Genomic DNA, 27,495 nt, shown 5'->3' with positions numbered 1-27,495 from the left:
GTGTTGGAAGTGAAAAGTGTTATTTTTTTGGAAGGCATTTTGTAGGGAAGGGAGTAAAACACCGCTGAGAGATGAATGAAGGAAATGGGAGAGGAGCAGGTGTCTTAGGGTGTAATCAAGGAGAATTGTGGGAGCACTAGGGGCTGGCAAAGAGGGAAAGGAGTGATTAATGTGCTGTGGTGGCTTTCCTCATCCTGTGACCCGAGTATGGGTGAGTGTGGAACGAGTGTATGTGCTACCGTGAGATGATTTTCTGGGCGATTTTTAGCAGAGGAGGATGGTGTGATGGCAGAGGCACCTGTCTGTTGGAATGCTTAAGTGACACGGGATTCCCTGGCTGCTGGCACCTCAAGCACGTTGTCCTGTGCCTCTTGAGCGTGTTCTCAAGGCTGCGCCCCCTTCTCACCAACGAGACGCTCCCATCCTCCTGCCCGCATTACCCAGACCCTTCTCTCGCCGTGCAGGTGCGGCCGAGGCCTGCGGAGCCGAAACGTCCGAGAGGGCCTGGAGAAGCCTCCCGGCCGCGTGAGGTCACGGCGCAGCCCGGGAGAGCCCCGGGTCCCTCCCCCGCGCAGGCGGGGCCGGGGCAGCGCGCCCGGAGCGCCGCCCGTCCCTCCGCAGGCGGCGGCGGCGGCCCCGGCGGGTCGCGGTCGCTGTCGCTGTGCCTCGCTCGGCGCGTCGCCCCCCGCGGCAGCAGGGAGCCGGCGGCGCTCGGCCGGCCCGGGGGGCGCTGCCAGCGGCTCCGGGGCGGGGCGGCCAGGAGAGGAGGAGGAGGAGGAGGCGGGTTCCCCTTCCCCCGCCGCGGGCTCCTCGCCTCGGCCGCCCCGGCTGCGGCCCCTCCGGCGGGCGCACGGCCGGGCATGTCCGCGGCGCAGGTGTCGGAGCGGCGGGGCTGGGGGGCGGCCCAGGAGCCCCGGCAGCCCGAGCCCGGCTCGCCCCGCGGCGAGGAGGCGGCGGACGAGGGCGGCCGGAGCAGGGAAGCCCCGGCGCCCAAGGAGAACGCGTGGACGCGGCGCAGAGCCCGGCGGGACAGCGCTTCCCCGCCCGCGGGGCCGGACGGGCGGCTCTCAGCGCAGGAACCAGGTGCGGGGCCGGCAGCGTGAGCGCGGCGCCTCCATGGCAGCGGGGCGGGTTTGGGTTTGGGGTTTTTTTGGCGTTTTTCGGAAGGAAAAGCGCGTGGCTGCCGGCGGCCGCGGAGCCGGGCCCGTGCGCGGCGCGGCGCGGCCGGGTTTGACATACATGGGCACGGCAGGCAGCGCTCGGGGCGGGGGACACGGCCGGGGACAGCAGCGCCCGGCTGGCCGCAGCTCCCGCGGCTTGCGAGCGGCCACCCCGGGCCCGCGGTGACCTCCGGCCGGCCCTGGCGCTCGCAGGGAGCGCTGCTCGCCCACTCGTCTCGTTCGGGCTCCTTCAGAAACGCCGCTTTGCCGCAGCTCCTTTTTGGCTGCTTGTGCAGCAAGGCCCTGGGAAGGATCCGTTAGCTGGGTTTGGCTTGCAGGATGGGGCTGCGGAGGCTCTGAGCACTGACCAAGGCAGACAGTGCGCTCGCTGGTGGGATTTGGTGTGTTTACATAGCCACGGGATAATTTCCTGGCCTTAAATCACTACATGGAAGATAAAGCTGCTTTATGGGCAGCACGCTGACATGGCTTTACAAAGCTGGTCGTCAAGGACCTAACTTGAAATTGCCAGGCTTTGTGCTTAGGCTAGCAGAGAGTTCCTGGAAGTTTGGAGCTTCTTGGAGTATTGTTCTTGGCTGCAAGTAAACTGCTGACCTCAAAATAAATACTTCAACCAGCGCTTCCCCAGAATTTCAATCTCAGCACTTGCTCCTGAGGGCACCTGACAAACCTTTTTTGTGATCTCACAGTCACTTTTATCCTTGAATTAAACACGTACTTCCTTGACAAAGAGAAATATATAATTTACAGTTTCAAGGATACAGGTCATACAAACGGAGCCCACATTCCAGACCACAGAATCTCTTACTTGGCTGAAGAGCAGAACTTTTGGCAACATCTATATACCCATCTTTATTATCTGCACTGTTTTGTTTAGGTGTACTGACGCTCTCCTAAGTACCTGCTTGTGCCCAGCTTCCAAAATCCAGCTGGCTGGGCAGAAGCTTGTGGTCTGCTTCATGCATGAAAGGGGACTTGTCACTCGTTTGCCTTGCTGTGGCAGCAATAGCAGCAGTGCTGCATCAGAAGCAGTGGGAAAGCTGCTTTTGTTGTGTTAGCACCTTGAGTGCTTCACCTCGGTGAAGTTTGCTTTCCCAGCAAAGATAAAACACACAAACAGGTGTTGAAGGAAGGAGGAGGCAGCAAGCAGCGTGTTCATACACTGTGCACATTGTCTGCTTCATTTCATTATTTAGGAGAGCCTTATATTGTTTTTCTCCTGCAAGAAGTTGTGCCTGCCATTTATGGAATTAATAATTAAGCTGAGAAGTTGTACTAGAACATAATTTTCAGCGGCCAGGTGTGTAACTGAGAAAATAAGGGAGTCAGCGTTGCTGGCAGGGGCACTGGTGAAGAACACGCACCAAGAGGGTGTGTTTTGGTTTGGCCACCTCCAGAAGCACCGTGAGGAAGCCACCACCATTCTTACCCTTGTAAAAGGCAAAGCAGCTGATCCTTGGTGGCTGTTTGAAGGGAGAAATTGCCATGTGCCTCCACCCGCAACAAGGGATGTATTTTGAAGAAACTAATTGCACCTTGGCAAAGCAGAATCTGTCACACTAGGCCCTGATGAATGTTGTAGTATGGAAATTAGTCATGTGAAATAATAAGTGGATGAGCAGAAATACTCCTGGGATGGAATGTAGAACTATCCGTAAAGAGGATAATAAAATGTACAGGGATCTCACATCAAAGCAGGGGCTGGATCCTGCTAGACTTGTTGATCCTGGTGTAATTTGTTCAAAGTTTCCTGAGACGTGCACCTATGGTATGTTCAGTGATAGTTACAGACTTGAGAAAATTGGCTCCAGCCTGTCATCTTTGAACTTTCAATTTAGCATGGGATTGGTTTGTGATAGAGGCAAACCTGGCTCTTGTTATGAAACAAAATGTTAATGTCAGCTGATGCTACCAAGAAAATGTAAAATTTTGGCTGAAGAATTTGGTCCAAGTGTTGTAGCTAGAGCTGATTATATTTTTGTCTCAGATACCATAGTGGGTTTTAGTCATTGCAGTAAACCAAACACCCAATGCAAACATACCTGAACTTTTCATGGCGTGTTTGTCACCACAGTTCAGTATTTCTGACCAAGAGTTGCATTAAACTTTGCTTTTAAGCAGAATAACTTCAGAAGCTGCTTTTACATCCCCATCTGCTTTTAATTTGTGAGGAAAGACTCATATCAGGTATAAAATTGCTAGTGAAATTAATAGGCTTCTCTCTAGTTCAGGAAGAATTGTTTCCCTGAGAGAGTGGTTGAGCTTTGAAGCACACTGCCCAGGGAGGTGTGGAGTGCCAGTCCCTGGAGGGGTTCAAGAAATCACTCAGTGCCAGGGTTTAGTTGACAAGGTGGTGTTTGGTCAAAGGCTGGACTTGATGATCTTGGAGGTCTTTTCCAAGCGTGGTGATTCCATGGTTCTAATCCTGGTGATGGTGGTTGCATGGAGTGAGCTTCAACAGAGGCTGCTAAGTGATGAAAGTGCTTCTGACCTGTCCTCCCTCCCCTTGTAGTGCCAAGCCAATGTATGGCAGTAAGTCCTCACTTTAGTTGAAACTGTGAGTTTTCCATCCTCCACATAAAAAAGCATCACCCAGGATTGAGTGGCTGAAATAATTTTATTTCAAAAGTTCTGCCACCTCTTCATCTGATGAAACCTTCAGCACTGTCCTTTTTGTGAGGTTGCAAAAAGGGAATCTGAATGACAAGTTCTCAAATCCTTATGTGATTTGTATAGCTGATGTGGGTCTCTAATGAGTTATTAGATGATTATTCAAAAGTTGTTCATAAAATTTGTGAAAATATTCAGTGAAGCAAAATACTCGTGCTGCTGAAGTGGTTGAAATGGGTTTGTGTGTGCTTGAATGATGTAGTTAATTAAAAGAAGTGCACACTTTATTCTTTTATTTTGTTCTTATTGTGTTTATTTTGGGGTATCAAAGAGTACATTTTATCTGTTTGATAAAATGTTCTGCTACTGTTTTGGTAGCAGAACCATTTCACTGTAGTGCTGTTGTGTAAATCAATTTGCTTTAGCCTGATAGTAAAACTGGTTATAAAGTACAGTTTAATGAAGATACACTGTGTTGTTATCAACAGCAAACCTTAGATGAGTACATTCATAAATTATCTGATTATCAACTCTTTTGGGTGTATTTAAGTCAGCTGTTCTCATTAGTTCTTATGAATTCATGGAGTGTTTTAATAGCAGTGTCTAAAATTATTCAAAGCATTATTAGAAGTTTCAGCCTTGACAATTTTTCCAACCCCGAAGGGATTAAAAATGTTATCAATACAAAGCTGCTGCCAGTATTTTAGTTGTACATAACAGCATGTGTAATTTTGTATGGCTGGTTTTTGTCTGGGGTTTTTGTTTCTAAACTGGAGACCTGTTATGAAACTGAAACCCACCTCCCTGTGCTATGGCATGTGCTGCATTTAACCATGAAAACTTTGGTAGAAATTGAGTCACAGGTTGCAGTTTCCTATGAAGAAGCTAAGAAAAAAAAGAACTGAGAAATTAAATTTAAAGAAAATAAATAGCATCATGGTGAATCAATCATGGATTGGGAATTTCCCCCCCTATTGCTTGTTGTATTGAAAAATTGATGGGTTTTGAGCATAAATAAGTGGAAGGATGCAGGTGTCATAACTCACTGCCTTGGTTAATTGTTCAAATGTTGTGGAGATTGACAATCTAATGTAGCTTTTGACATAAAATTCTAGAACTCCTGCAGGGCAGAATGTTAGAATAATAATTAGGATTTTTTTTATTATTGCTTTGCAGAATCTCTGCTCTAATCCATGCTGTGGATTTTAATTAATGATATTCTCCAAGGAATAATTTTTGTTACATTTGCAATAATTCATCTGTTAAAACAATAGATATAATCATAGCTTACCTCGTTTAAAAATTGAATATACTGTCTAGTTTCAAACTGAGCATTGAAAGAAAAATATTGTACAAGTTCAACACACAGGCTCCAATAAAGTTTTGAAGAGCTGGGTGATTTTATCTGCTCCCTGAAGCACTTCTGGTATTTATGGGGTGCTGTTCCTTCACAAAAGGGAACACAGGTACAGTCCAAGTAAAAATAAAACCTGAGCATTGTCTAGTAAGCCTCACAGCATCAACAGTGTTTGTATCAAAAATCAGAATTAATACCACCTGTATTAATAGACTTTGCTTTTAGAAGAAATTGGCAGTATCATCTTCCCTTTCCATCAGAAAAAATTACTTGCTGGCTATTTATTTGCAGGGCTTCAAACCATCCTTTCTGCAGTCCCATAACTGGTGATCCTATTGTCTTGTGACCCTATTGTGGTTGTGATCAGGGGTAGTTTGGTGAGAGCTCTTATGTACAAACTTTGCTCCTCGGCCATCCACTCTGCTTTTCCTTCTCTGTTGCTGTTGTCCCTGAGGATTGCTGCAGTTTTAGTGGTTCCAAAATTCATCTTTTTCATTTTTCAGAGCTGTTGTTCCGTTTGTGTTGACATGCTGCTCATGGCATGCTTGTACAGCCTTGTCTTTCTGCCGGAGCTGCCTCCTGTTAGGATGTGGTCTGTTGGGAAACTTGGAAGAACCATAATAAAAGTGGCTCTGGAGGCTGATTTCTGTTTTCATCTGAATGCCATCCCTACTGGATGGAGCTCAGTGATTGAAAGATGATCATTGGCAATTAAAATTCATACTTTATTTCTCTCTCTCACACCCTCAAAACTCTGAAACCACCGAGTAAAATCATTGAAGAGCAGTGAATTCTTTCATCAGCACAGCACACCACTTATTAACAGGTTCCTTGTAGCATACCACAGGATAAACTATTTTAATGCAGTTGTGTTGGAATTAACAAGTGAAATAGTTTATTTGCACTAAAAAGGCCATTTTGGGGTACCCAATGCTGCTATGGGATATTGAAACCAAGCCCCAGGCTGATGTTAAGCAGGGGGCTTTTATCTGAACAGGTGCTTTGCCTGTGTCCAGATATTTTTTCAGGTGTTTTGTGGCTCTAGGCCTGTTTATGACAACAGAAAAGGTGTGAGCTGGGTAAAACCTTTCAGTGTTGACGTGTTATGTTCTTTTACTCTCCCACCCTCCTTCTTGTTTTTCCCTCCCCTTTATCTTCCCTTTCATGCTTCACACTGAAGTCCAGCTCCCACGTGATAAGCCCCAGAAAGCTGCCCAGGAAGGACCTGTTGGTAAATTTGGTTGTAAATTTGGTTTTCAGCATGGCTTTTTTAGCAGGACAAGGGGAAGCACAGAGTGAGATGAGATCTCAAGTTCCAAAAGGGCATAATCCACCAGGCAGTGCATTGCCCAATATTTTCTTTTTGTTTAGCTTGCAAATACATCTTCCAAGTCTTGGATTACTCCATTCAGATAAGAGAGATTCCTTCAAACGAGTTGGGTCTCATTCTGCTCCATTCAGGCAGCTTTTCCTGCCACCTGGAATAAATTATATCCCATGACTAAGAGAGTGCAGCAACAATGAGCCTTGCACTTGTGGGTGCCTCGCTACGCCCTGCTGACACACAGAGCAGCAGCTCTGGCAGAGCAATCCTTCAGCAGCAATTGGAGTAAAAGTGCTGTCAGGTGGAAAAAGGGCTTCAGTCAGGTGATTGGACAGGGATGTGTGTTTACAGCCACTCAGTTTACCTGCATGGCTAATTGGCAGCTCTCTTGGAGAGAATTACAAATTTGTTTGCTGCTCCACCCCTGCAGTTGCTTGTCTTGTTTTGTAGAAGGGTAATTAGTTTACTACTGAGTGGCAAGTGAAAATTAGGGTTACATGGTCACTGTGTGTTTCTTAAAGCTCTCAGTCTGAAGTTAATTGAGATGTGTGTTTTGTCTTTGTTTTAAAGAGCAGATCCGTAGGAGAGGCAAAAACCTGCTGGCAGATGCTGGTCAGGATTCACTGGATTTGTGTCTGGTGAGATGTCCAGGTTGTAGGAAGCACATCCATGAACTTCATCACTGATATGGCTATAAATGATATTAAAATTGAGGCTGGAGTGTGGAGTAAGCATTAGTTTGTGTTGTAACGTTCGCTGTGTATTCCAGGAAGCAGCCAGAGAGGCTTTCCAGAGCCACTGGGGCACAAGGGTGGGGTTCCCAGTGTGGAGCCCTGATAAGGGAGATTAGTCACTGGATGTGAAAGAGATAAGGGCTGAAGAGGTGATGTTATCCCCGTATAAAATAATCCATTTGTGATTTCACACACGTTCAGCGTTTCAATAAAACACCCAATGGGAGGTTTCCAGGAATGCCTGTGACTCCCTCTGTATGGGAAGGCATGCACTGGGAGAGCATTGAAGAAATTAAGAGATGGTTTCCTCTTGCTCAGGAGATCAGATGGGATCATTATTATAATGATTAAGCTTTAACAAAGTAGTATTTTCCTCTTTGCATATTTTCCTTTGTTGTTTGTTTGTTTGTTTTTTACTTTGGCTTGATTTTGAGCTATATGGCTAAACTTTATTTGGCTTCTGAGTAATTACTTAGAAAATTACTAGGAATTTGGGAACATATAATTGTTTTAATGGTTTTTTCCCCCTCGCTTGCATAACTATATATTTTATTAATTCTGCCCTATAAATATAGCTTTTAATAGGAGGACTTATTAAATGTGTATCAGGGATTTTCTTAGCCACTTGTTAGGTTAAAATACCAGCATTTTTACATAGCCTTGAACTTCTTAGTTGAAAAAAAAAGTAGAAAATTAGTAGAAAAAAAAAGCTTAAATACAGAGTAAGGCAGCATCTTGTACACCTGGTTTGCAAGAGTATTTGCCCTTATTATGAATGTGAGTTTTCACTGTCATGTACTATTAGTGACTTTATTCACGAAAAAAAAGGTTCATTGGCTTTGATATCAAGCCCTCAGAAACACTTTGGTGTAGTATGATAGAGCATGGCAGAGTTGTTAACACACACCTGCCTTATTCTTTAGAAGTGCAGCCTAATTCTTCACCTGAAAATGTTTTTCTTCCTTTTCAGAACTACAAAATTCCACTAAAGTGATAAAAGCGGGAAAACCCAGGTCAAGAAAAAGCAGCAAGGTCTGTATTTTTGCTTGTATGATAAATAGCTGATACTGCTCTAATAAAAGGGTAGAAGATATTTTGGAGTTCCAACCAGAAGTGTTATGTTATGCCTTGGTAATAGAAAACAGAGAGAAATAAAAAAAAAGGGAAATTAACATTAGGAGCATTGCTAAATTGGTGTATGGATGAAGGATAAAGAAAGGCATTATTGTTTAAATAATCACTGGGATTCCATAAATATGTCAAGGGGCTGCAAAAAACCCAGCATCACTTGAGTAGAAGAGATGCTAGATTGGTTTTGGAAATCCTCTTTGCATCTCATGTGATGAGTGTCCTTTATGTGCATAAAGTTACCATTACAGGAGACAGCAAGTCCTTTCATTGAAACATTAAGTTCCTAAAATTTTGTACAGCCACCCCTTTTAGGCTGGTAAATAGCTGTCAAGTTTTTCCAAAAGCTGAAAGCCTTCAGCAGTAGACACCTTTTAATCACACATGTGTAGGACAACATTTAATCTGACAATTGTCTGATGTGAGCTCAAACTCTTTCAAAAGTTGTGTGCTTTTTTTCTGTTGTATTACTTGCTTTTTTAAAAATAGCTACTTTTGACAGCTCTGCTCCAGGGGTTAGTCTGGCTCTCTGAGCCATGACTGACATCTTTCCTGTGTTAAAAATGCCTGTGCCTTTAAGGAATATAAACTGTTTGTCACTTTTTCAGGCTGATGATTTGGGCGATATCACAAGCTGGCCGACCCCGAGCGAGATAGCAAACAATGAAGTAAGTGTCCTTTGGAATCCTCAGAATTATTATTTTTTTTTTAACCATATTGGCTTATCTGTTTCATGCTATATATCCCAGAATGTGCTTTGGGTGTTGTAGGGTTTCAGTAGAAGTTTTGTCAGTAATTCAGGATACTGGTGTGTGCTAACTGTCTGCACTGGTACTGGAATTTGTTAGTGGTGTGCCACAGACATGTGCATTAAATAGTGCCTTATTTTTTAACTCCACTGTTAAAGAAGTTTCATTTACCTTCTCTGATGTTTTCATCTGTTTCTGCACAGATGAAAAGGCCTTTGGAGTTGTGAACACGCTGCCCTCTCTTGTGGCTCAGAGTGCTTAGTGTCCATTGTCTGAACACAATTTAGTTATTCTTAGTTACCTTATTCCTCTGATATATTTTTCCCCTTCTGGGTTTTAAGCTAACATCTATTCTGTCAAATTATCCTCCTTTCTCTTTATCTCAAATGATAAGTGCATAATGTATTTTAGACCTCTCTGATGCTATTTAAAAGAAGAAGAGAGCACAGATTATTTCAAGTGGTGAGGTGCCATTTCACGGTGCTGTAGCTCTGCAGCAGCATCCCTGTGGTGCTTTTACTGTGTTCTTGGGCAGGAAAACCACAACATCTGGCTTCAACCACATGCATTTTATAGCTGAAAGGGTCCAAATTCATGTAGTGTCTCTAAAACAAAATAACATTCAGTTTGTAGTTAAATTTAGTTTATTTGTCTAGGGGAAGGCTTTGTGCTCAAATTAATTAGAGCACCCTACTGCAGTATCTACTGTATGTATTCCAGCAAGTTCAAAGCTGTCTCCACAACATAGGAAAATTCTTTCTCTTTAGCAGAAATGTCTGCAAAACGTCTCATGGTGCAGGTAAAAATTTATATCTGATCACAGAATTATTTGGGTTGGAAGGGACCTTTAAAGGTCTTTAATCCAGCTCCCTCAACCCAAGTGGAAAGAACATCTTCCACTTGATCAAGTGAGCTTCCTCCAGCATGGCCTTGAATGTTTCCCAGGATGTTCCAGGGACATCCAGCCTCTCTGGGCAACCTGTGCCACTGTTTCACCACTCTCGTAGTGATAAATTTCTTCCTATACCTTGTCTGAAACTCTTTTATTTTAAAGCCATTCCCCCTTGTCCTATTGCTACAGGCCCTGCTAAAAGGTCTGTTCCCCTTTTGTAATCCCCAAAGACTTTCTTAATCTAAAAATTCATTTTATGCTGTTGCCATGTTAGCAGAAAATAAAGCTGTTTATAAAGGGACTTTACAAAGAAAGGCAATTCTTAAAGTTCACCCTGCTGAAGAGGCTGAGAACAGGAATAAAAAAGAATTTTAATAGCTGAAGGAAATGTGCAGTTCCTGCTATCAGCAGCTGTACTGCCAGAAATAATTACCTGTGTCTCTTACAGTGTAAGAGTGGAAGTCATAGTAAGAAGCCAACAAATAGAAGAGAAAAGGAGGAGAAATCTGATCAAAAAAGCAATAATGGAATCAAGGACAATCCTGAGGCAAAGCCAGATGGTCCAGCAGATAACACTAGTGAAGATGAAGCTCAGACTAATAACCAAAGGAAAAAAGGTGAGTTTAGGCACTGTGTATAATGCAGTAAGGCACTGTTGATACAGCTGCATTGATTCCAGTTGAGTGACTCAATAAAACTTCTCATGATGTGCATTTGCTGGGTGAATACAGAATATATTGGTGTCTGCATGGAAGCCTCAGCCAGGCTGCCTCCCTCAGGGTTTGGAGCCTTCTGGTCAGTCAGATTTCTGGGGAAAAAGCAGCTCATGCTCTGCTGATGGTCCTTGGAGCTCTGAGGATTTCTGGAAGATTTTATCATGGCTGTACAAGCCATTTCTGTCTCTGATATCTTTGTTCCCCTCGATAGGTAGCACTGTGTTAAATTAACTTAAAAAAAAATATATATATATATGTGTGTGTGTTACTGCATATACACCAGCACTTCCATTTTCATGCTCTACTATTAGCATGATCATTTGAAAACAAAACCACATTATTTGCTTCCTTTTGATCCAATCTGTTACACTCAGAATGGGAAGCAAACCTCCTTTGGTCAGGAGATTGGAATAGGCTGGAGAAACAGCAGAAAGTGTATCAATATCAGTTGTTTTTTTCTTGCTTCCCTGCTGGTGTTTTTCCAGATCCTAAAGACCTTTGCTGTTCAGATTTATTAATCTTCCTATATACATAGATATATATTTTAAAAACCTATACTGCTTTAAATTTTTTCAGTCTAAGTGGAAATCTAAAGCAAAGCATTCCACAGGTAAAACATGTTTTCCTTTCCCCCCACCCAGTGCAGAGAAGACATTTTTTATGTACTTGCTTATATTTCTTAGCCACAAAAGAATGGGCCCCACAATACCAATCAATATTTTAGTTAAATAAATTGTTAATGGATACTTTAGGCCAGCCTGCAAATACAACAAAATAAAGCTTTGCTAATGAAACAAAATAAAGCTTTGATGCATATGAATGAACTTTGAATATCTTGAGGTGCAATTACAGTACCACAGCTAAATTCTTAGGAAAATTTGTATGATTTGTAATTGAAATCTTTATTGTGGTGGTTAATTTTATATGTTTTATTTTAATCTCAAAGTTTCATATACAAGTTGTGAAATTATATAGCAAGGAATTTACTGTCTGTATTTAACACTGACATAGCTGTAAATCCTTGATCATAGAGCATGTGAAAAGCCATTAAATAAAGTGTTTGCCTTTATTTCTTATATTTGAGGTTTAGGTAAGGTTTCATTTCAGTTTCAGAAATTCTTTTTTACTGCTTTGATTTAGTATTTGTAAGAAATTAAAATTTCCATGTTAAGTTTCTCCCGCTTTTTAAAATTTGAAATTTAACTGTTGCTAGTTTTGCAAGGAAAATTCTATGGAGTCTTTTCAGGAGCTGAAACCTCAAGTATTAGTATAATAAAGAGTAATATATTAACTTTTCAAGGTAACAAGCAGAAATGGGTGCCCCTGCACTTGGACGACGTGAGGTCAGACAGTCAAGACAGAGCGGGCTCTCGAACGAGCTCCAGATTTGTGCTGGAAGCAAACAAGTTAATACCTCATAACAACAGAAGGAATGAGGCAAGAAGTAAGTGCTTCTCACTCTCTGGGTCTTGCTGGTGGTGGCAAATAAAGTGTAATATCAATGAGCTGGCAGTTTGTGTCAAAACTTAGGTAAAACCTGATGTTTATGTTTGCCAGGGACCAGCAGGAATAGAATTATTATATTATATTCCTCTTCATGGCGCCCTACACCATCTCATCCCACAATTTCACAATGCAGAAAGTTTGGAAAAAAGCCTCAGAAGGCATCTGCTGAGTCCTGCTCTGCTGCTATTCCCACAGCTTGTTGCTACCAGAGCAGCTGCTTGTGGAGCTACACTTTGAACTCTGCTTTGGCAGTTCTGCTGATGTTGTTTTTTCCTTTGAGCTGGACCGATTCCCTCAGCTCCCTGACCTATTTCTCAGCACAGCTATGCAAAAAGCTGCACTAACACCACAACTGCTGCTGCTTCTGGTCCTCAGGTGCTGGGAACACAGCTGGTGAGGTGGCAGAAATCTTAGGCTGAGTGGAAGTTTGTTGGTTTAAGTTTGAAAATTGCAGTATACATTGCCAGTTTGAATGTTTGCTCATTATAATAATTACTGGATGTTACTGATAAGGAATTTATGAAGTCATTTTAGGAACGTGGATGTAAGAGTTAGATCTGGATGTCTGAAGGATGGATAGAGGTGGGGGGAGGATTTTTATCAGTTATCACTACTTCCTTCAGCAGTTTTTTATTAGGATGGTCAAATGACTGAAAGCCACACACATATAGATTATATTCTCTGTAATATAATTACTGTAAATTCAGAGCCTTATTTGACAGGGCTTGAGTGTATGAGCACACATGTGTAGGGCTCACTAAAGCAAGATTTTTAATACAATTTTTAGTACATATCTTTAGCCAGTCCTTTGTTAAATTTAGCAGCTCTCAGTTTGATCCAGTAGGGTTACCTGAAAAACTGTGGATGCCCCATCCCTGGAAGTGCTCAAGGAAAGGCTGAATGAAACTCTGAGCAATCTGGTCCAGTGGAAGTTGTCCCTGCCCATGGCAGGGGTGGCTGGAACTATTTGGTCTTTAAGAGTCCTTCCAACCCAACCATTCTGCAATTCTGAGATTCCCATCTCGCTCCAGTAGTGGTGGGAGTTGTCCATAGGAGGAGACTGAGCTTTTGTGATAATTCCTTCCATCCCTGAGCTGCTCATGGGCGCTGTGACCTCTGAGCTGGCACCAGGGTGTCCACCTGTGAAAACCCAGGGAATATTTCTCTGTCTGCTCTGGAGTGCCCTGACCCCCAGGGGAGCACTGACTTTGACCCTCACTCATGGAGAAAGTTTCCTAGACTTCAAGTTAGACTAGAATCCACAGAAGTGTGAAACAGATTATAGAGAGCAGTGTAGGTGTATCACTTAGTGAGAAATTGAGGTTTTGGGACTTTTAGTGTGTTGTGGATGGAAGCAAGATGGAGGGCACAGGGTGTTGTCCTGGGTTTCTTCTTCATGCTGCTTCTTGCTTCTTCTTCATGGGTTTGGGTGGCATTTTGTAATTGGGCAGAAAAGTCCCCATTGCAGCTCTTTGGGATCAGTTATTGGGTTAAAAGGGAAAATAATCCAGGTGTCAGTTATTCATTGGATAGTTTGGTCTTAAAAGACCTTGTAACAAGAGATTGTTGGCTGTTTTGTGCCTTCTAATGAAAAGCTGCTGAACTCATGGTTTTCAGACTGTTTTACTGATAAGAAATAATAAGTCTGAACACGAAATATTGTCTCAAGTGCCTTCAGTCCAAACCCCCAAAAAACAACTGGTACCCTGGCACCCAGCTGCTTCAGAAGCATTTGGGATTGACTGCCTGTCCATCCATTACCTCCTTGCTGCTGAGACCTCCTGAGCCCTCTGGCAGGGCTGGCACACCTTTCCTGCTCCTCTCCTGCAGCTTCTGAGGTTTCAGAATTTCTGAAACCTCAGCGTGGCTGAGGCTCAGGCTGAGAACTCTGGTGCCATGAAGGACCATGGCTGGCATGGCCTTGGAGCCACCCGGCTGTTTCTTTGTGACTGCAGGTATTTATTTGGTGTTTTGTTGTTCTCCTGAAGGCTGGCGCCGCGACAGGGACAAGAGGGAGGACCATGACGAGGTGTGCAGCGTGAGGAGCGATGGCGGTGGTGGCGGCCGAGGCTTCTCCAGAGGCAGAGGAAGGGGCAGGAGCAGAGGAAGAGGACGAGGCAGAGGAAACCCCAGCAGTATGCTTATCCAACAGATACCTGGCAAAAGCTATCAAAGCTATGGTTTTAATGTTGTTTTAGTTTTCTGATCTTGTTATTTTGTGTTCTCTTTTGTGTTGAAGTGAACTTTGACTATTCACTTGGTTATCAAGAGCTGTATGGTGAAGGAATTGACCAAGTGTTTCAGCCTGAGCTTAACCCTGGTGTGATTTATTACTATGGTGATGGAACAGGAGTGCAGATGTATTCTGTGGATGAAGCACTTCTCAAGGAATATATCAAACACCAAATGTAAGTAGATTGCTTAATGTATAAATATTTTCATTTCAAATGGTGTTGAATCCTTTCTATCCATGTCAAATTGAAGATTAAGGCACTTTGGGTTAACTTTGACACCATTACTAGTGTCAACTCGAATTTATTGACTGGTGGGTGGAAAATCTTGAGTAATGGGGAGGAGTTTTAAGGAAGCTGTTTCTACATCTTGTGCTGTAGTCTGGCTCTAACTCGTATAACTGCTTGATTTATGGTACACAGCCCTCTTTATGTTGTCATGTAATTGAGATATGGATGTCTCTGAGCTTGTGCTTTTGAGTACTGTTGGTCTGTTTGCCTGTAAAGCTCTTCTTGGGTGATGTTTCCCCCTATTTGCTCTCAATTTCACTTTGAGAAGTCTCGTTAGTTTGATGTTTTCAGTGTGTTTCACCTGAAACATGTAATCGAGAGAGAGAGAGAGTAGTTTTGCAATGAAACTTGATTTTTCAATAATCTGAAATGTTTACTTTCTCGTGTATACCATTAGGCAATGAGAAACCATCTGGAAGACTGATTATCACCAGGAGACAAGTCTAAAAGGGCCTGGAAAGCACTAGTTCATTTTAAAGAGACACTTTCCACCACTGGCAGATATTTCATCCTCTGTACTTGCGTTTCTCAAGATGCCTCTGTGGTGGTTTTTGATTGCCCTCGTGTTCTGTGCAGCAACTTGCTCATTTTATTCTCGCTTCTTTTGTTACAGTTGACGCAAAAAGGAAGAGAAAAAGCCTCTTTAAAGGGCAGAAAGTATCTGACATGTGGCTATCAACTTCAAAACTTCTATTGCAGTCTTTTTTTGCTCTTGCTGCCAGGCCCCTAGGAGACCTGACAGTGGACATGTACCCCCATGTCAGGATATTCGGCCTTCACTGTGCTCAGACAAGTGGGGGAGGATCACAGCCACTCCACTGTTGGCCAGATTTCTGGGCATGCAGTGTAGAATCCAGACCTGCTAAGGTAGGACATGATGATGTCCCCTCTGCTGAGAAAAAATGTCAGTTACAGCACTGGTCACACCTGACTTTGGGTATTTTGGTATTCCCTTTTGGCACCGACAGGTTGGCAGGTGTTGGTAGAAGACTTGGCATGGCCATTGGTTGCTTGCCTGCTGTGAACTCCTAAGGCTTTTGGTTATGGAGTTTGCTTTCCATGAGAGGGAGATTCCTGAGCAGATTTAGAACAGAACTTCACTACTTTATTCTCCCTAGATTAAAAAAAAAAAAGTGTTTTTTATTTATTCCCTTCTTTTATCACATTAATAATGATGGGAAACAGACTTTATTCTTCAGTTATCTGTTATTAGCCTCGAGATTGGGGTGGCTTTGTCTGCTTTTCATAATTTAGTTACAAAATATGAAAGTGACTATGCCAAAGAAGGAAGTATATACAGAATAAAGATAAACAAAATCATTATGTCTCAGAGATCCTATTGCAGTCCAAGATAAATCAGGATATATTAAAGAAGTGAGATTGAATCCTATTGGATGAATAAATTTTAAAAGTTTACCTGCTTAATAGAGGAAAAATATTAGACACTGTCCAACTGAGTTGATGTGTAATTACAGGAAGAAACACATTGCTATCAAGCAATTTGTGCTTGTCCCAAGAACCAACTACATGTACAAGAGAGTAAAGTTTGGATTGCACCCAAAAATATCTTCTATGTTTTTAACCAGAGGCTGAAGTTGTCAGCCTGAAAAGTTTCAGTGCTTAGCAGCTCCTCGTTCTGCAGCATGCAGCAGAACTCCATTTAAAAAGTCCTCTTGCTTTAGAAAATAAACAAATCAAAGTTCAAGCATCAATTCAAGAATAAGGAAAGGGACTCTGAGGAAAAGGCAGAAGAGAAAAGCTGGGAGGGGAGTGTGTGTGTTTAGGTTTGTCCCTCTACTTGGAGCAAACTTATGCATTGTCTTCATTTATCATTAATCGTCTTTCACATTCCTTTTTCTAGAGTGATGGACATCAAGTGAGGCAGTTTGAGTCAAGTTCAGTCATTGTCCATTTCTGCTTGTGGAATTTTTAACTAGGTGAATCGTTACAGGATTTTACCTTTACTGTATGATTGTAAAGGTAACACCAGTAAAATGTTGGTTTATGGCATTTGTGCTTGCTTATCTTCTAGGGAGGGGAAAAATATCGTAGCAGCTCAGAACAGTAGACAGGATATTCTTGAAAGAAACTATCTCTTTGTGCCCAGTTGCTTCACTGATCATACTTGGCTCTGAGTTAGAGCTTAATTCTCCAAAAGCCTTGTTCTCTTCTCTGTTTGCTTTGATTTAATTGCAGTGTTTCCATTTGTCCTGTCTTGTCCAGCATTGAGACTAAATTCATTCTGCCTTGGAGCTGAGTGTTGGTCAGAGCACGGTGCTGATACTGCCAAGGTCTCAGGGTCCATCCCTGCATGGGCCTTTCACTTGGGAGCAGGGTTCAAGGATCCTTGTGGGTCCTTCCAGCTCAGAATATTCTCTGTGTGATCTGTGTGTTTCATAGAGCCAGCTTTTCCTTCACATTTCTTCAGGACAAAAAATTAGAGAAAGAAATGGTATCAAGGTGCTGCTGGGGTCAGTGATGGCATCAGAGTGCCCTGCTCTTGGAGACTTTTTGGCCTTGATCCCAGCTTCAGTGGAGAGACTTGTTTTATTCTTTTTTGAAAGTAGAATGATCTTTATTTCCATTTGCATGTGCAGCTCTTTTCCTCAGCATTTTAATACCCTCTCATTTTCTTTTGTGTGCTCCCTCTATTTTTGTCATACAATTTGAACTGCTTTCCATTAAGTCTTTCCCTACCTGTGTTTTCCTGAATGTGATGAGGAGTTAGTCTTCCTTGGATGTACTGTGCAAAATCATGCTGTGGTGTGTAAGCTCTATGAAAGGCCTAGATTTCAGCTGCCATGTCAATTGAGGGGGTTTTCCATTCTTTTCCATAGGACCTTTTCTCATTCCCTTGCTCTGTGTGACAGATCATGATTTGAATTCTTTGCTTTTTGTCTTCACTAAGTATAAAACATCTTTGACACCCGGATTATTTCCTAGAGCGGCTTCATTGTTGAAAATTTGTCTTTCTGCTGTTTGTCCCTCATCTCTGTGGTATTACCAGACTCCAGAAATGTCCTTGTCCTTCAACATCATCCATTCTTTAAGGCTTTTTTCCTCCATGAACTTGTGCCTTTTTTTGGTACAGTTTCATGCCAAATCCAACATGATTTTGTTTTCTCATCTTCCCACAAGCATTCTTGATGGTTCAGGGTATCTATCTGTGCCTCAGCACTCAGATAGGATACTTAAGCCTTCCAATGCACTGGAAACTGGGACAGTAAAAGGTTGTTCAGTTCAGGATGAACTGGTATTGCTGTGTGGGACTGCAGTTCTTGTCCTTCATCTCTATGGGGGCCAAGACAGTGTTGTTCCCTTCTGTCCATGTAAGTAATGAGAGAGGGGGTGGGTGAAGGAAAACTGGAGAGTAGTTTTTGGTTGTGCAAATGTCACAAGGTTTTGGTTTTTATCCCTCTGTGCTGTACTGAGTCATAAATCTGTCTTAACCTTGCTGCTCTCTGGGTCTTCCGCTGAAGAATGATTTTGTTGATGTCAAAATACTCTGGTTTTTTAATGGAAGCCTTTAACAAGGAATCTAGGTTGCTGCTTTAGGATTTTCTTTAACCATGGAGTAAGCTCAGGTTTGTGTGTTTTGTTCTGCAGTGAGTATTATTTCAGCACAGAAAATTTGGAGAGAGATTTCTTCCTGAGGAGGAAGATGGACCAACAAGGATTTCTGCCTGTGTCACTGATCGCCAGTTTCCGTCGGATGCAAGCTCTGACCACGAATGCTGCACTCATTTTGGAGGTAAAATCATTCAGAAGCATGTGTTTGAAAAGTTCCTTGGTTAATTTTGTGCTTTCAGAGCTTCATAGCTTGAGAACTATGCAGTTAAGAAAAATTTTTCTTTGTAATGACAAGGATTCTATAATGAGGCTATAAGTGGCCAAGTTGGTGTTTATTTTTTTTTCCTTTTTTGATAATTTTAATGATATTATATGCTTGTCACACAGGCCCTAAAGGACAGTACAGAAGTTGAAACTGTGGATCAGAAACTAAGAAAAAGGGTTGATCCAGAAAAGTGGCCAATTCCAGGTCCTCCTCCATGCAACCTGCCTCCAACTGACTTTTCCCAGCTCATCAATTGTCCAGAATTCATACCAGGCCAAACTTTTGGCTCTCATACTGGTAAAGGATTTATTTTACAGAAACATAAGTTTAGGGCTGTCTGTCTAGCTTAGGAAATTTGCCTCATGATACTGATTTCATAATAGAAGTTGTACTTTTGGTAATGGTTTATTCAGCTGCTCTGCCTGCCAGCCTTGTACTTGCCAAGTCACATGGCTGATGTGAAGTAGATAAAAATGTCTCTTGTGTGTTATGGCTGTGACCATTCTCCAGGATATAGAATGGTGGGCTACAGTGGAATTAGTAATAGTAATCTTAAACTAGTCCTAAACTCTGCTTCATTTTTGTGGAAGTTCACTCTTTATTTGGGGCATCCTTGTTTTGGATGGGAAACTCATTCACATTTTTAATAGGGAGATGCATTTGTTTGCTGACAACCCTTGGCAAGGGAATCTTTTCCTAAAATGTTGGCTGAAATTAAATGGGAAGAATGAAGTTAGGCAGCCATCCACAGAGCTAGAGAAAGACACAGAGAAAACAAGATCCTAATGATCCTAATGATGCTGCTCTTTTTTTTCTCCTCAACAACACGTAATGTCTCACAGGCTATGAAGAAATTTTCTGTGGAAATAAATTCTTAGAATTGATTTTGTTCTGAAATGCTGAGTGAACTGTGAAAAGCTGTCTCTTAAAAATGAAAAATTCTTGTGTTTATCCAGAGAGGTAGGAAAATGGTAGCTGTGGTTAAAAGAAAGACCAGTGAAACAATTGAAAAACAAACAAAATAGAAGCAAAGCAGTCCACAACAGGAACTGAACTACTGTTTTCTACTGCTAGAGTCTGCACCAAGTTCTCCAAGAGTGGGGAGCCCTCTGAGTGCAAAGGAAAACGCTGAATCAAGTAATTTTCAGACAATGTCTAAAGGACTGTCCACAAGTTTGCCTGATTTGGACTCTGAACCTTGGATAGAAGTGAAGAAGAGGCATCGTGCATCCACTGTCAAGCTGAAGGTAAAATCCAAAACCTTTATGTTATGTTTAAATAAACAAATGCAAAACCAACTTTGAGGTTACACTATAAACCAAGGTTTAAACATCTTAACATATGTGATGCTTGAGAATGCAATAAAGTTTGGAAAATCATTAACCAATTCAAATGTAAAACCTTTTCCAACTTAGGAGACTGTTCCTGTACCTGATCAAAAACCAGATCAACACCAGCCACCCCCACCTCAGGAGGAACAAGAACAGGAAGAACTTGAATTTTTGTTTGATGAAGAGATGGAACAAAATCAGTGTCGGAAAAATAAATTTACTGATTGGTCAGATAGTGATTCTGATTATGAAATTGATGATCAGGATGTAAACAAGATTTTAATTGTAACACAGACACCACCATTTGTGAAAAAACATCCTTGTGGAGACCGTGCAGGCAACCGTGCGTGCCGTGCAAAAATTACATCAGAACTTGCTAAAGTCATTAATGATGGCTTGTACTACTATGAACAGGATTTGTGGATGGATCAGAGTGAAAATGATGCCATGATGAAGGTAATTCTCTTCAATTTTTGACTAGAAAATCGTGCCTGTCCAAACAGTTTCCACATTAATTTCAGCCTTCTGCTGTGTAGTTGTAAAATGCTACAGCAAAGTGACAGTAATTTGCAGGTCTGCTGAATTGTCTTTACAGTTGAAAGCAAACCTAAGTTTTGCCAGACTTGCAAAAAAACCAGACTTGACCAAAACCACTGAATGAATATTTTTTTGTAACATTTTGGAGATGGTTCAAGTTTTCCAATGTTTTCTTGTTCTGTGAGTTTATTTCATAACAACTGCAAACCCTTACCCAGAGGGGAAGGGGGGTACATGAGAGAGATGAGATGATGAGGAGGAGTAATTTTAAAATAGTTTTATATTAAGGTTCTGTTGGCCTTGTGGTTTGTTAGAACAATAGTTAGGATGAAGTTTATCTAAACACTGAGTGGTGAGGGAAAGGGGCTTCATCTGTGCACAAAGAGGGGGAAGCAGCTGCATGGACAAATGGAGCATGTCTGCACAAAAGCAAGATGAGAAAGGTGGAAAAGCTTGTTGAGAATAAGAGCAAGAAATAAAGTGGATGGAATTTAGAATAAATAGAATTTAGAATACAGATTAGAATGCACCAAGAAAACCAGCAAACATGAAGAGGGCAGTGAGAAATAGCAAGCTGTAAGGGAGAATTTTTCCTTTTTTGTTGTTGGTACAAACTTGATAATGATTTAATGAGATTTTTCACACCCACCATGGGCATGCCCCACCTGAGACAGGTGTGTGGGTACTTGTGTATCAGTTCTGGCTTATTTTCTCTTCATGAAATGCATCTGTCTCTCAGAATGGTATCTATTGCCCTGCTTTGCATTTACAATTTGCTTTCTCTAATTCAGCAAGAGATTGAGAACTTTAAGAAGCTGAACCTCATTAATAAGGATGAATTTGTTAGTCTTGCACCAGAAACTGCTGATCTAACCCAAGAAGTTCCTCCAAGACCTCCAGGGTTACAGAAAGGTAAGTATGGAAGTATTTGTTTTTCAGTATCTCTGTAATAAAGAACAACTCTGTAGGAGTTTTGGCTCTTTCTGCCTGTGCAGTATTTTAATTTTGGTTCAGTCTGCAGTCTGAGGGGGCTTTTTCTTTGCTAATTTTTCAAATTGCCAACTGTTCACGGGTAGTGTGGCTTCAGTTGAATGACAAGAAGCTGGTGCTCGTTCTGCTTTGTTGTCACTCTCTACCAGCACCAGGTGCTCTTTGTTTGACTTGGAATTTACAATGTGTAAAGTTAAACCGAAGCTGTGAAACATTTTATAGAAACCAGTATTTTTTTTTTTTTTTGTGGGATACAGGGATGGAAGGAAATGAGATTAGAAGAATTTACTACTTGTGTCATACCATTACTGAGCAGTCACAACATCCAAATCTTATCTCTGGTGGTATTTCTGATACTGTGATACTATTAACATTTACTGGGTTACATGCTAATAGCATCTGTAAAGGAGCTCAGTAAAACCACCTCACTTTCTCCTCCCTGCCTCCATATTTAGCAGAGGAGCTGGCCTGCAATTTCCCAAGTGCTGAAGCACTTCCCACAGCAGGAATGGCTCGATCACTGCCAACAGCAGTCCCAGATTCCCCCCGTTTCCACCCCGGCTTCATCCCACGAACACCTCGCACCCCAAGGCTCCAGGATCCCAACAAAACACCCAGGTTCTACCCTGTGGTTAAAGAAGCAAGATCCTTTGATGTAAAGGTAAATGGAAAAACATATTTAAAAGTAAAACCAAAACAGCAAAAGCCTATAAAACTCATGTTTGTATGTACAGTTTAACAAAAATTAAAAGGCAAAAAGTTAAATCCTTCTACTCCTATTGCTTAACTCCAAAATATTTATTATACTCACTCATTTATTTCTATTAAATGCTTTTTGAGTCTTCTTCCTTGAAACTCCTTACTGAAAGAAGTGTAGTGCTTCAGACTTTTGATTAGTTACATAAGACTAATCTTCAGGTTATGAAACTGTGGTCTTGTGACTTTGTAACTTGTTAGATAACAGAATAGAAAACGATTAGATGTCTGTTTTAAAAGGGAGGCAATGAATGGAGTCAAATTAGGGAAATAAATCCTTCATTTACTTTCTTAGGCTCCAAGAAAAAGAAAAACTCGCCACAGTACAAATCCTCCCTTGGAATGCCATGTTGGTTGGGTGATGGATTCCAGAGACCACAGGCCAAGAACTTCCTCCGTGAGGTAAATGCTGTTGCTGTTACTCAAAATTTATTTGCAGGTAGTTGTCACTGCTAATGGAGAAGCAGGCTATAAAAGGCAATTTATAAATACAATGGAAGCAAGAAAAGAATGATCAAGAAAGACAAAAACATGGAATGCAGAGCTGTCTGGAAACAAGCTAGGCAGATTGGTGTTCACAGTGTTGTCTGATCCATGATACAGCAGCAGTAATGTTACTAGAGGCACTGATGTTCACTTCAGCGGTCATTTAAAATCAAGCAGGAGAGTAATGTTTAATTATTGTCCAAAGCTGTTTTATTTTTGCCATATTGGCACAAAATCTGATTTTCTTGAGGGGCACTCAAACCCAGGTGCAGTGCAGCCGTCCCCAGGTGACCGTACTGCAGCTCTTGTGTGGGTCAGGGTGGGTGAGAACTGACTCTGCAGAAAAGGCCACAAATATGTTGGGTTTTTCCTCCAGCAGTTCCAATGCCTCACCTTCAGAAGGAGCTCCACTGGCAGGATATGGCTGTACTCCAAATTCTCTTCCCAAATTCCAGCACCCATCTCACGAACTGTTAAAGGAAAATGGCTTTACTCAGCAGGTGTACCACAAATACCGGCGGAGGTGTTTAACAGGTAAGCTTCCTAAAACTTTTAGAAGCTTCCAGGTGTTGTCTAAAACCAGTTTTCTTCCCATTGTTCCTCATCCTTGGGAAAGGCAAGCAAAATTTATTTGGTGCCTCTGTTTTAGGAACCCTGCTTTCCATTTAACTTTACATTCCCTGACAAAAAAATTCACCCTCAAATCTGAAGTTACCAGAAAATCTGGTGTGTTTTTTTTTACTAAAGACAAGACACTTTAAAATATTCTGTTGAAAAATTAAAATAGTGCTTTTGTTCTTCCCTTTCTTTTTTTTCTTCCAGAGAGGAAACGGTTGGGAATTGGCCAGTCCCAAGAAATGAACACACTTTTTCGTTTCTGGTCCTTTTTTCTGAGAGATCACTTCAACAAGAAGATGTATGAAGAATTCAAACAGCTTGCTCTAGAGGATGCAAAAGAACACTACAGGTATTTTTTCCTGAGGCCTTACCATTCCTTTCAATGACTGTGAAGTTTACATACATCTGCAGTGAACCTTTTTAGTACTGCACCTGACTTTTTGTAATTCTTTAACATAGCAGTATGTATAAATTATTTTAATAGCAAAAATCAGTATAGAATTGTGCTGTGCAGATGAATAGCTGGCTGTGCAGCATTTCCTGACCTGTAATCAGTTCTGAATTCTACAAAATCCTGTAACATGTTGACCATGACGAGTCAGTTCTGTACTAACACTCCTCACATTCTTCCTTCTGTAGGTGAAGATACTCTTAAACCTCATTTTACTTGTTCAAACTGGTTCTTGCCTCACAAAAATACCAGGAAAATGACCACAAAGGAAATTGTCACTGCTCTTTAGCTCTTGGATGGAATTCCCTTCCTTGCACCCAGTTCCCCACCTCTGTTACTCTGAGGCAAAGAGACAAGGTGGATTCTTGTACCTCTCTGTTCTGTTCCAGGTACGGCTTGGAATGCTTGTTCAGATTTTACAGCTATGGCCTGGAAAAGAAATTCAGGAAAGAAATATTTGAGGATTTCCAACAAGAAACAAAGAGGGACTATGAAGCTGGTAATTATCACAGGCCTGTCACTGCTCACAATGTGGTAACATTAGTTGAGGATAATCCCAATTCCTTGGCACTGACCTGTTAACTAACCAAGAACAGCTTTTATTCATATTCTTTTTATCTTCAGTTCTCTTAAAAATATAGTTACCAGTGAATAATTAAGTTTATAATTAAATTTGACCTTTGCAAAGCAGTAAAATTATCTTTTCCTGTTACTAGGTCAGCTGTATGGACTGGAAAAATTTTGGGCTTACCTAAAATACTCTCAGCACAAGACTCCAGCTGTTGACCCCAAACTACAAGAATACCTGAGTAAATTTAAGAGATTGGAGGACTTCAGGGTGGATGTAAGTTTCAATGCCTATTTTACATAATATTTGATTAAGTTTCAATGCCTATTTTACATAATATTTGGTATATTTTCATTGTAAGGTAATCTGAGAGCAGTGCTTGGTTTCATGAAATGGCAGCCTGATAAATTCAAAGAGCGTAATCCTTTCAGTCCTACAAGTCTGTGGGGAGGTAAAATATACCTGGCTTTATGGCAAAATACCTAACAGGCTGCCCATGTTTCTTTTCAGCCTCCTCTTGGTGAAGAATCTGGCAGGAGGAGAGCAGGTGAGGATTCCGGACACCACAGACATCAGCCCAACTCTTCCAAAACCCTTCCCACCACCAAACCCACCACTGCCTGTCAGTCCAGGGCACTGGGAAGTGTTTCCTCTGGGAATACTGTGCAAGCCACAAAATCTATAGAAAGTGATGTACCAGACAAATAAGACTTTGGATGAGCTTGTGCCCTCGAGAATCAACTTTGGCATCACTCCCCTAATCTGGAGATCTTCAAGGCCAGGCAGTCTCTGCTGCGTGATTAAAAATGTGGGAAGACAGAGGATGGGATGCTCTTTTTTGCAGGATATAGTTCCAAAACACTTGCCCTAGGAGAGTTGCTCTTGGTTATGGGATCTTTGGAAGGATGCTAGGGAAGATTCTTTGGCTTCAGTATTGCTTTCCTCAAGCTTTTGTTTACAAAGAACTGCATTCCTTGCATATGCAAAAAAATACTTCGAGGGATGCCTTACATTTCAGCTCAGATTTCTTAAAAAAAGGTATGATGTATACCCATGTTATTTACTGTGCTTTCCTTACCCATATTTCCCTGTTATTTGTATTTTACCAAAGCAAAAAAAAAAGATTCCATTCTATGTATAATATTAAATGGAAAGGAAGGATCTATGTGACAGGTTTGCTTTCAAGGCTAACTATCAAAAAGTATGTTTTTCTGCAAAAGCACATGGGAGAACATGCAGCTGTATATGAAACTGCATTTCTGGATTCTATTTAAAGATAGAGTTTCTATTTTTTTCAGGGTCTCCATAGTTAGTATTTTATTAAGTATGGAGTTTGAGTGGACATAACTGGGATAGTTTTGCAGGTATTTCCTTCAATGCTGGTTCTTTAATAACTCAAGCAACAGAAAACTACAGGGGAAAATTGAGCTTTTGATTTTGTAGTGTCTTAAATTAACATTCAGTATCTACAGTTTGTGCAGATTGTTAAACTAGCCAACTATTCATACTCTGGGCTTGAGAGGTATCTTCATTTGAATTCTCTTATGATTATGAAGTCTAGCAGGAGAAGCATAATTTTGAATTTTATTTTTTCTCCATTCTTCAAGTAATAATTAGCTTGGAGGGAAAGGAAGTATTCCTTGTAAATTTTAATTTTAATTTGCTTTGTTTTGCACTATCTGAATGAAGTTCTGCTTAAATTGTGCTCGCTAAGCCTAAGTGATTTCAAACAGGTCTCAAGACAATTTCACTGAATGTAAGTTACTCAAATACAAATCCATTTTCGTAGCTGAAAGAGGGGGATGTTTATAACCTGTCATGTCTTATTAACTTCACTACTTTGTTTTTAAAGACTCAAGAAGAACCAAGTGAATAACTTCTCTTCTGGGATAGGTGAGAGGAATTCCAGCTTTTGGTTAGTTAACTGCAGAATTACTTCAGTTAATTTAAAAAAAAAGTTATAAAGTGATATCTAGCACAGATGCCTTAAACTGACTGCACAGCCATAGATGGAGCTTTAAACTAACAGCTCCCAGAAGTTATAGTGAATCTGTTAATTTTTCAGTCATTGTGCTGTGAATCTCACTGAAACAAATGATGGACGTTTGCATTGAAAGGAGTGGATGGTAGCAGTGACTTTCCCCACAGTTTCTACCATTTCAGCACAAAATCCAGCCTTTTGTCAGTGGCCTGTTCTAAAGAAATTTAAATGAACACATACCAAGATTTGAAGTAAATATCCTATAAATATGCTGAAGTAACACATCTCAATCCTGTGTTTGATCCATGCCTTTTGCTACCCATGAAAATGCGAATGTAAATTTGGATTGAAATTGTATATACGAGTAATAAATTTAAGATATTTCAATTTTTCATTGGAAAATGTGCAGATTAAGCTTTTAGTGTGTGTAATTTTGTGATATCTTGAAAAATTTTATAAAAACAACAAAAAACCCTAACAGTGTTCTATATCAAGTTTTTTTTCCCCCCTAAAAGTGTGAAGAAAAACAACTTGAAAGAGTGGAAGGCTGTAGATTTGCATGGGAATTTCTGCTGCACTGAGGTGTTGCCTCGTAAAGGCAGAAGTGCTTCTTGGAATGCAAGCCAGCTTTCTTCAAAAGAATCCAGAGAAGAATATTGATTTATTTTTGTCATATGATTGGGTATTTGTCAAAAATATGCCAGGTGAATGATTAACATGGGGCAGGGCAAGGAGAATGAATATTTCACCTGCTGTCCCTTTAGTGAGCTGGACAAAACCACCACCTCATCCATCCACAGCTCTGGCTGCCTCTCAGGAATGCCCCTTTTACTTCCTACAGGCTTGAATCTTCCTTCTCATTCCTTGCAGACAGTGGAAACAACAATCCTTGCACTGCTGATGGTTTCACTGGCTGGTTCAGGAACTGATGGGGTTTGTGGATCCAACATCCTCTAAGGTCCATTTATTCCAACCTTAATTATGTCTTAGGACAGTGATCTGTAACTGAGCACTTTGCAAGTCTTGGACTTTGTCTAAAAATTCTCCCATGTGCTTGCTGAAGAATTTTCAGGTTTGTCTTTATTTCTTCTGTTAACAAATAACCATACAAACACTTCAAAGCGTTACCCTGCCTAAACCCAGATTTTTGTCATGCTCAAAAAACACTGGATTCTAAACAGCTTTTTAAAATGGAAGGTTCAAGCTGGCTCTTGTTGCTGTTG

General features: G+C 41.4%; 1 protein-coding gene across 5 annotated transcripts; it reads left to right on the top strand.

The window, feature by feature from the left end:
• Positions 1 to 770: 770 nt before the first annotated feature.
• On the top strand, positions 771 to 26,750 carry LARP1B (La ribonucleoprotein 1B). Of its 5 annotated transcripts, none has more exons than XM_059470217.1 (19): positions 774 to 1,083; positions 8,177 to 8,238; positions 8,943 to 9,002; positions 10,424 to 10,592; positions 11,992 to 12,135; positions 14,186 to 14,332; positions 14,437 to 14,605; positions 18,326 to 18,470; positions 18,677 to 18,851; positions 19,629 to 19,801; positions 19,970 to 20,341; positions 21,214 to 21,334; positions 21,868 to 22,073; positions 22,464 to 22,570; positions 23,034 to 23,188; positions 23,477 to 23,621; positions 24,113 to 24,222; positions 24,440 to 24,567; positions 24,802 to 26,750. In XM_059470217.1, exons 1-19 carry the CDS (start codon positions 861 to 863, stop codon positions 24,997 to 24,999), a joined length of 3,009 nt encoding a protein of 1,002 aa, XP_059326200.1. In that variant the 5' UTR covers positions 774 to 860; the 3' UTR covers positions 25,000 to 26,750. The 5 variants fall into 5 exon arrangements, 4 of the variants coding, with proteins under 4 accessions (XP_059326202.1, XP_059326200.1, XP_059326199.1 ...); XM_059470216.1 differs by having other exon boundaries at positions 775 to 1,083; positions 23,031 to 23,188; XR_009418292.1 differs by lacking the exons at positions 24,113 to 24,222; positions 24,802 to 26,750 and adding an exon at positions 23,912 to 24,112 and having other exon boundaries at positions 773 to 1,083; positions 23,031 to 23,188.
• Positions 26,751 to 27,495: the final 745 nt, after the last annotated feature.

This window comes from Ammospiza nelsoni, chromosome 4 (assembly GCF_027579445.1).
Source record: "Ammospiza nelsoni isolate bAmmNel1 chromosome 4, bAmmNel1.pri, whole genome shotgun sequence".
In the NCBI taxonomy this organism is placed as follows: Eukaryota; Metazoa; Chordata; class Aves; order Passeriformes; family Passerellidae; genus Ammospiza; species Ammospiza nelsoni.
The sequence above is the reverse complement of the archived record's forward strand: the minus strand, read 5'-3'. Positions and strand labels throughout refer to the sequence as shown.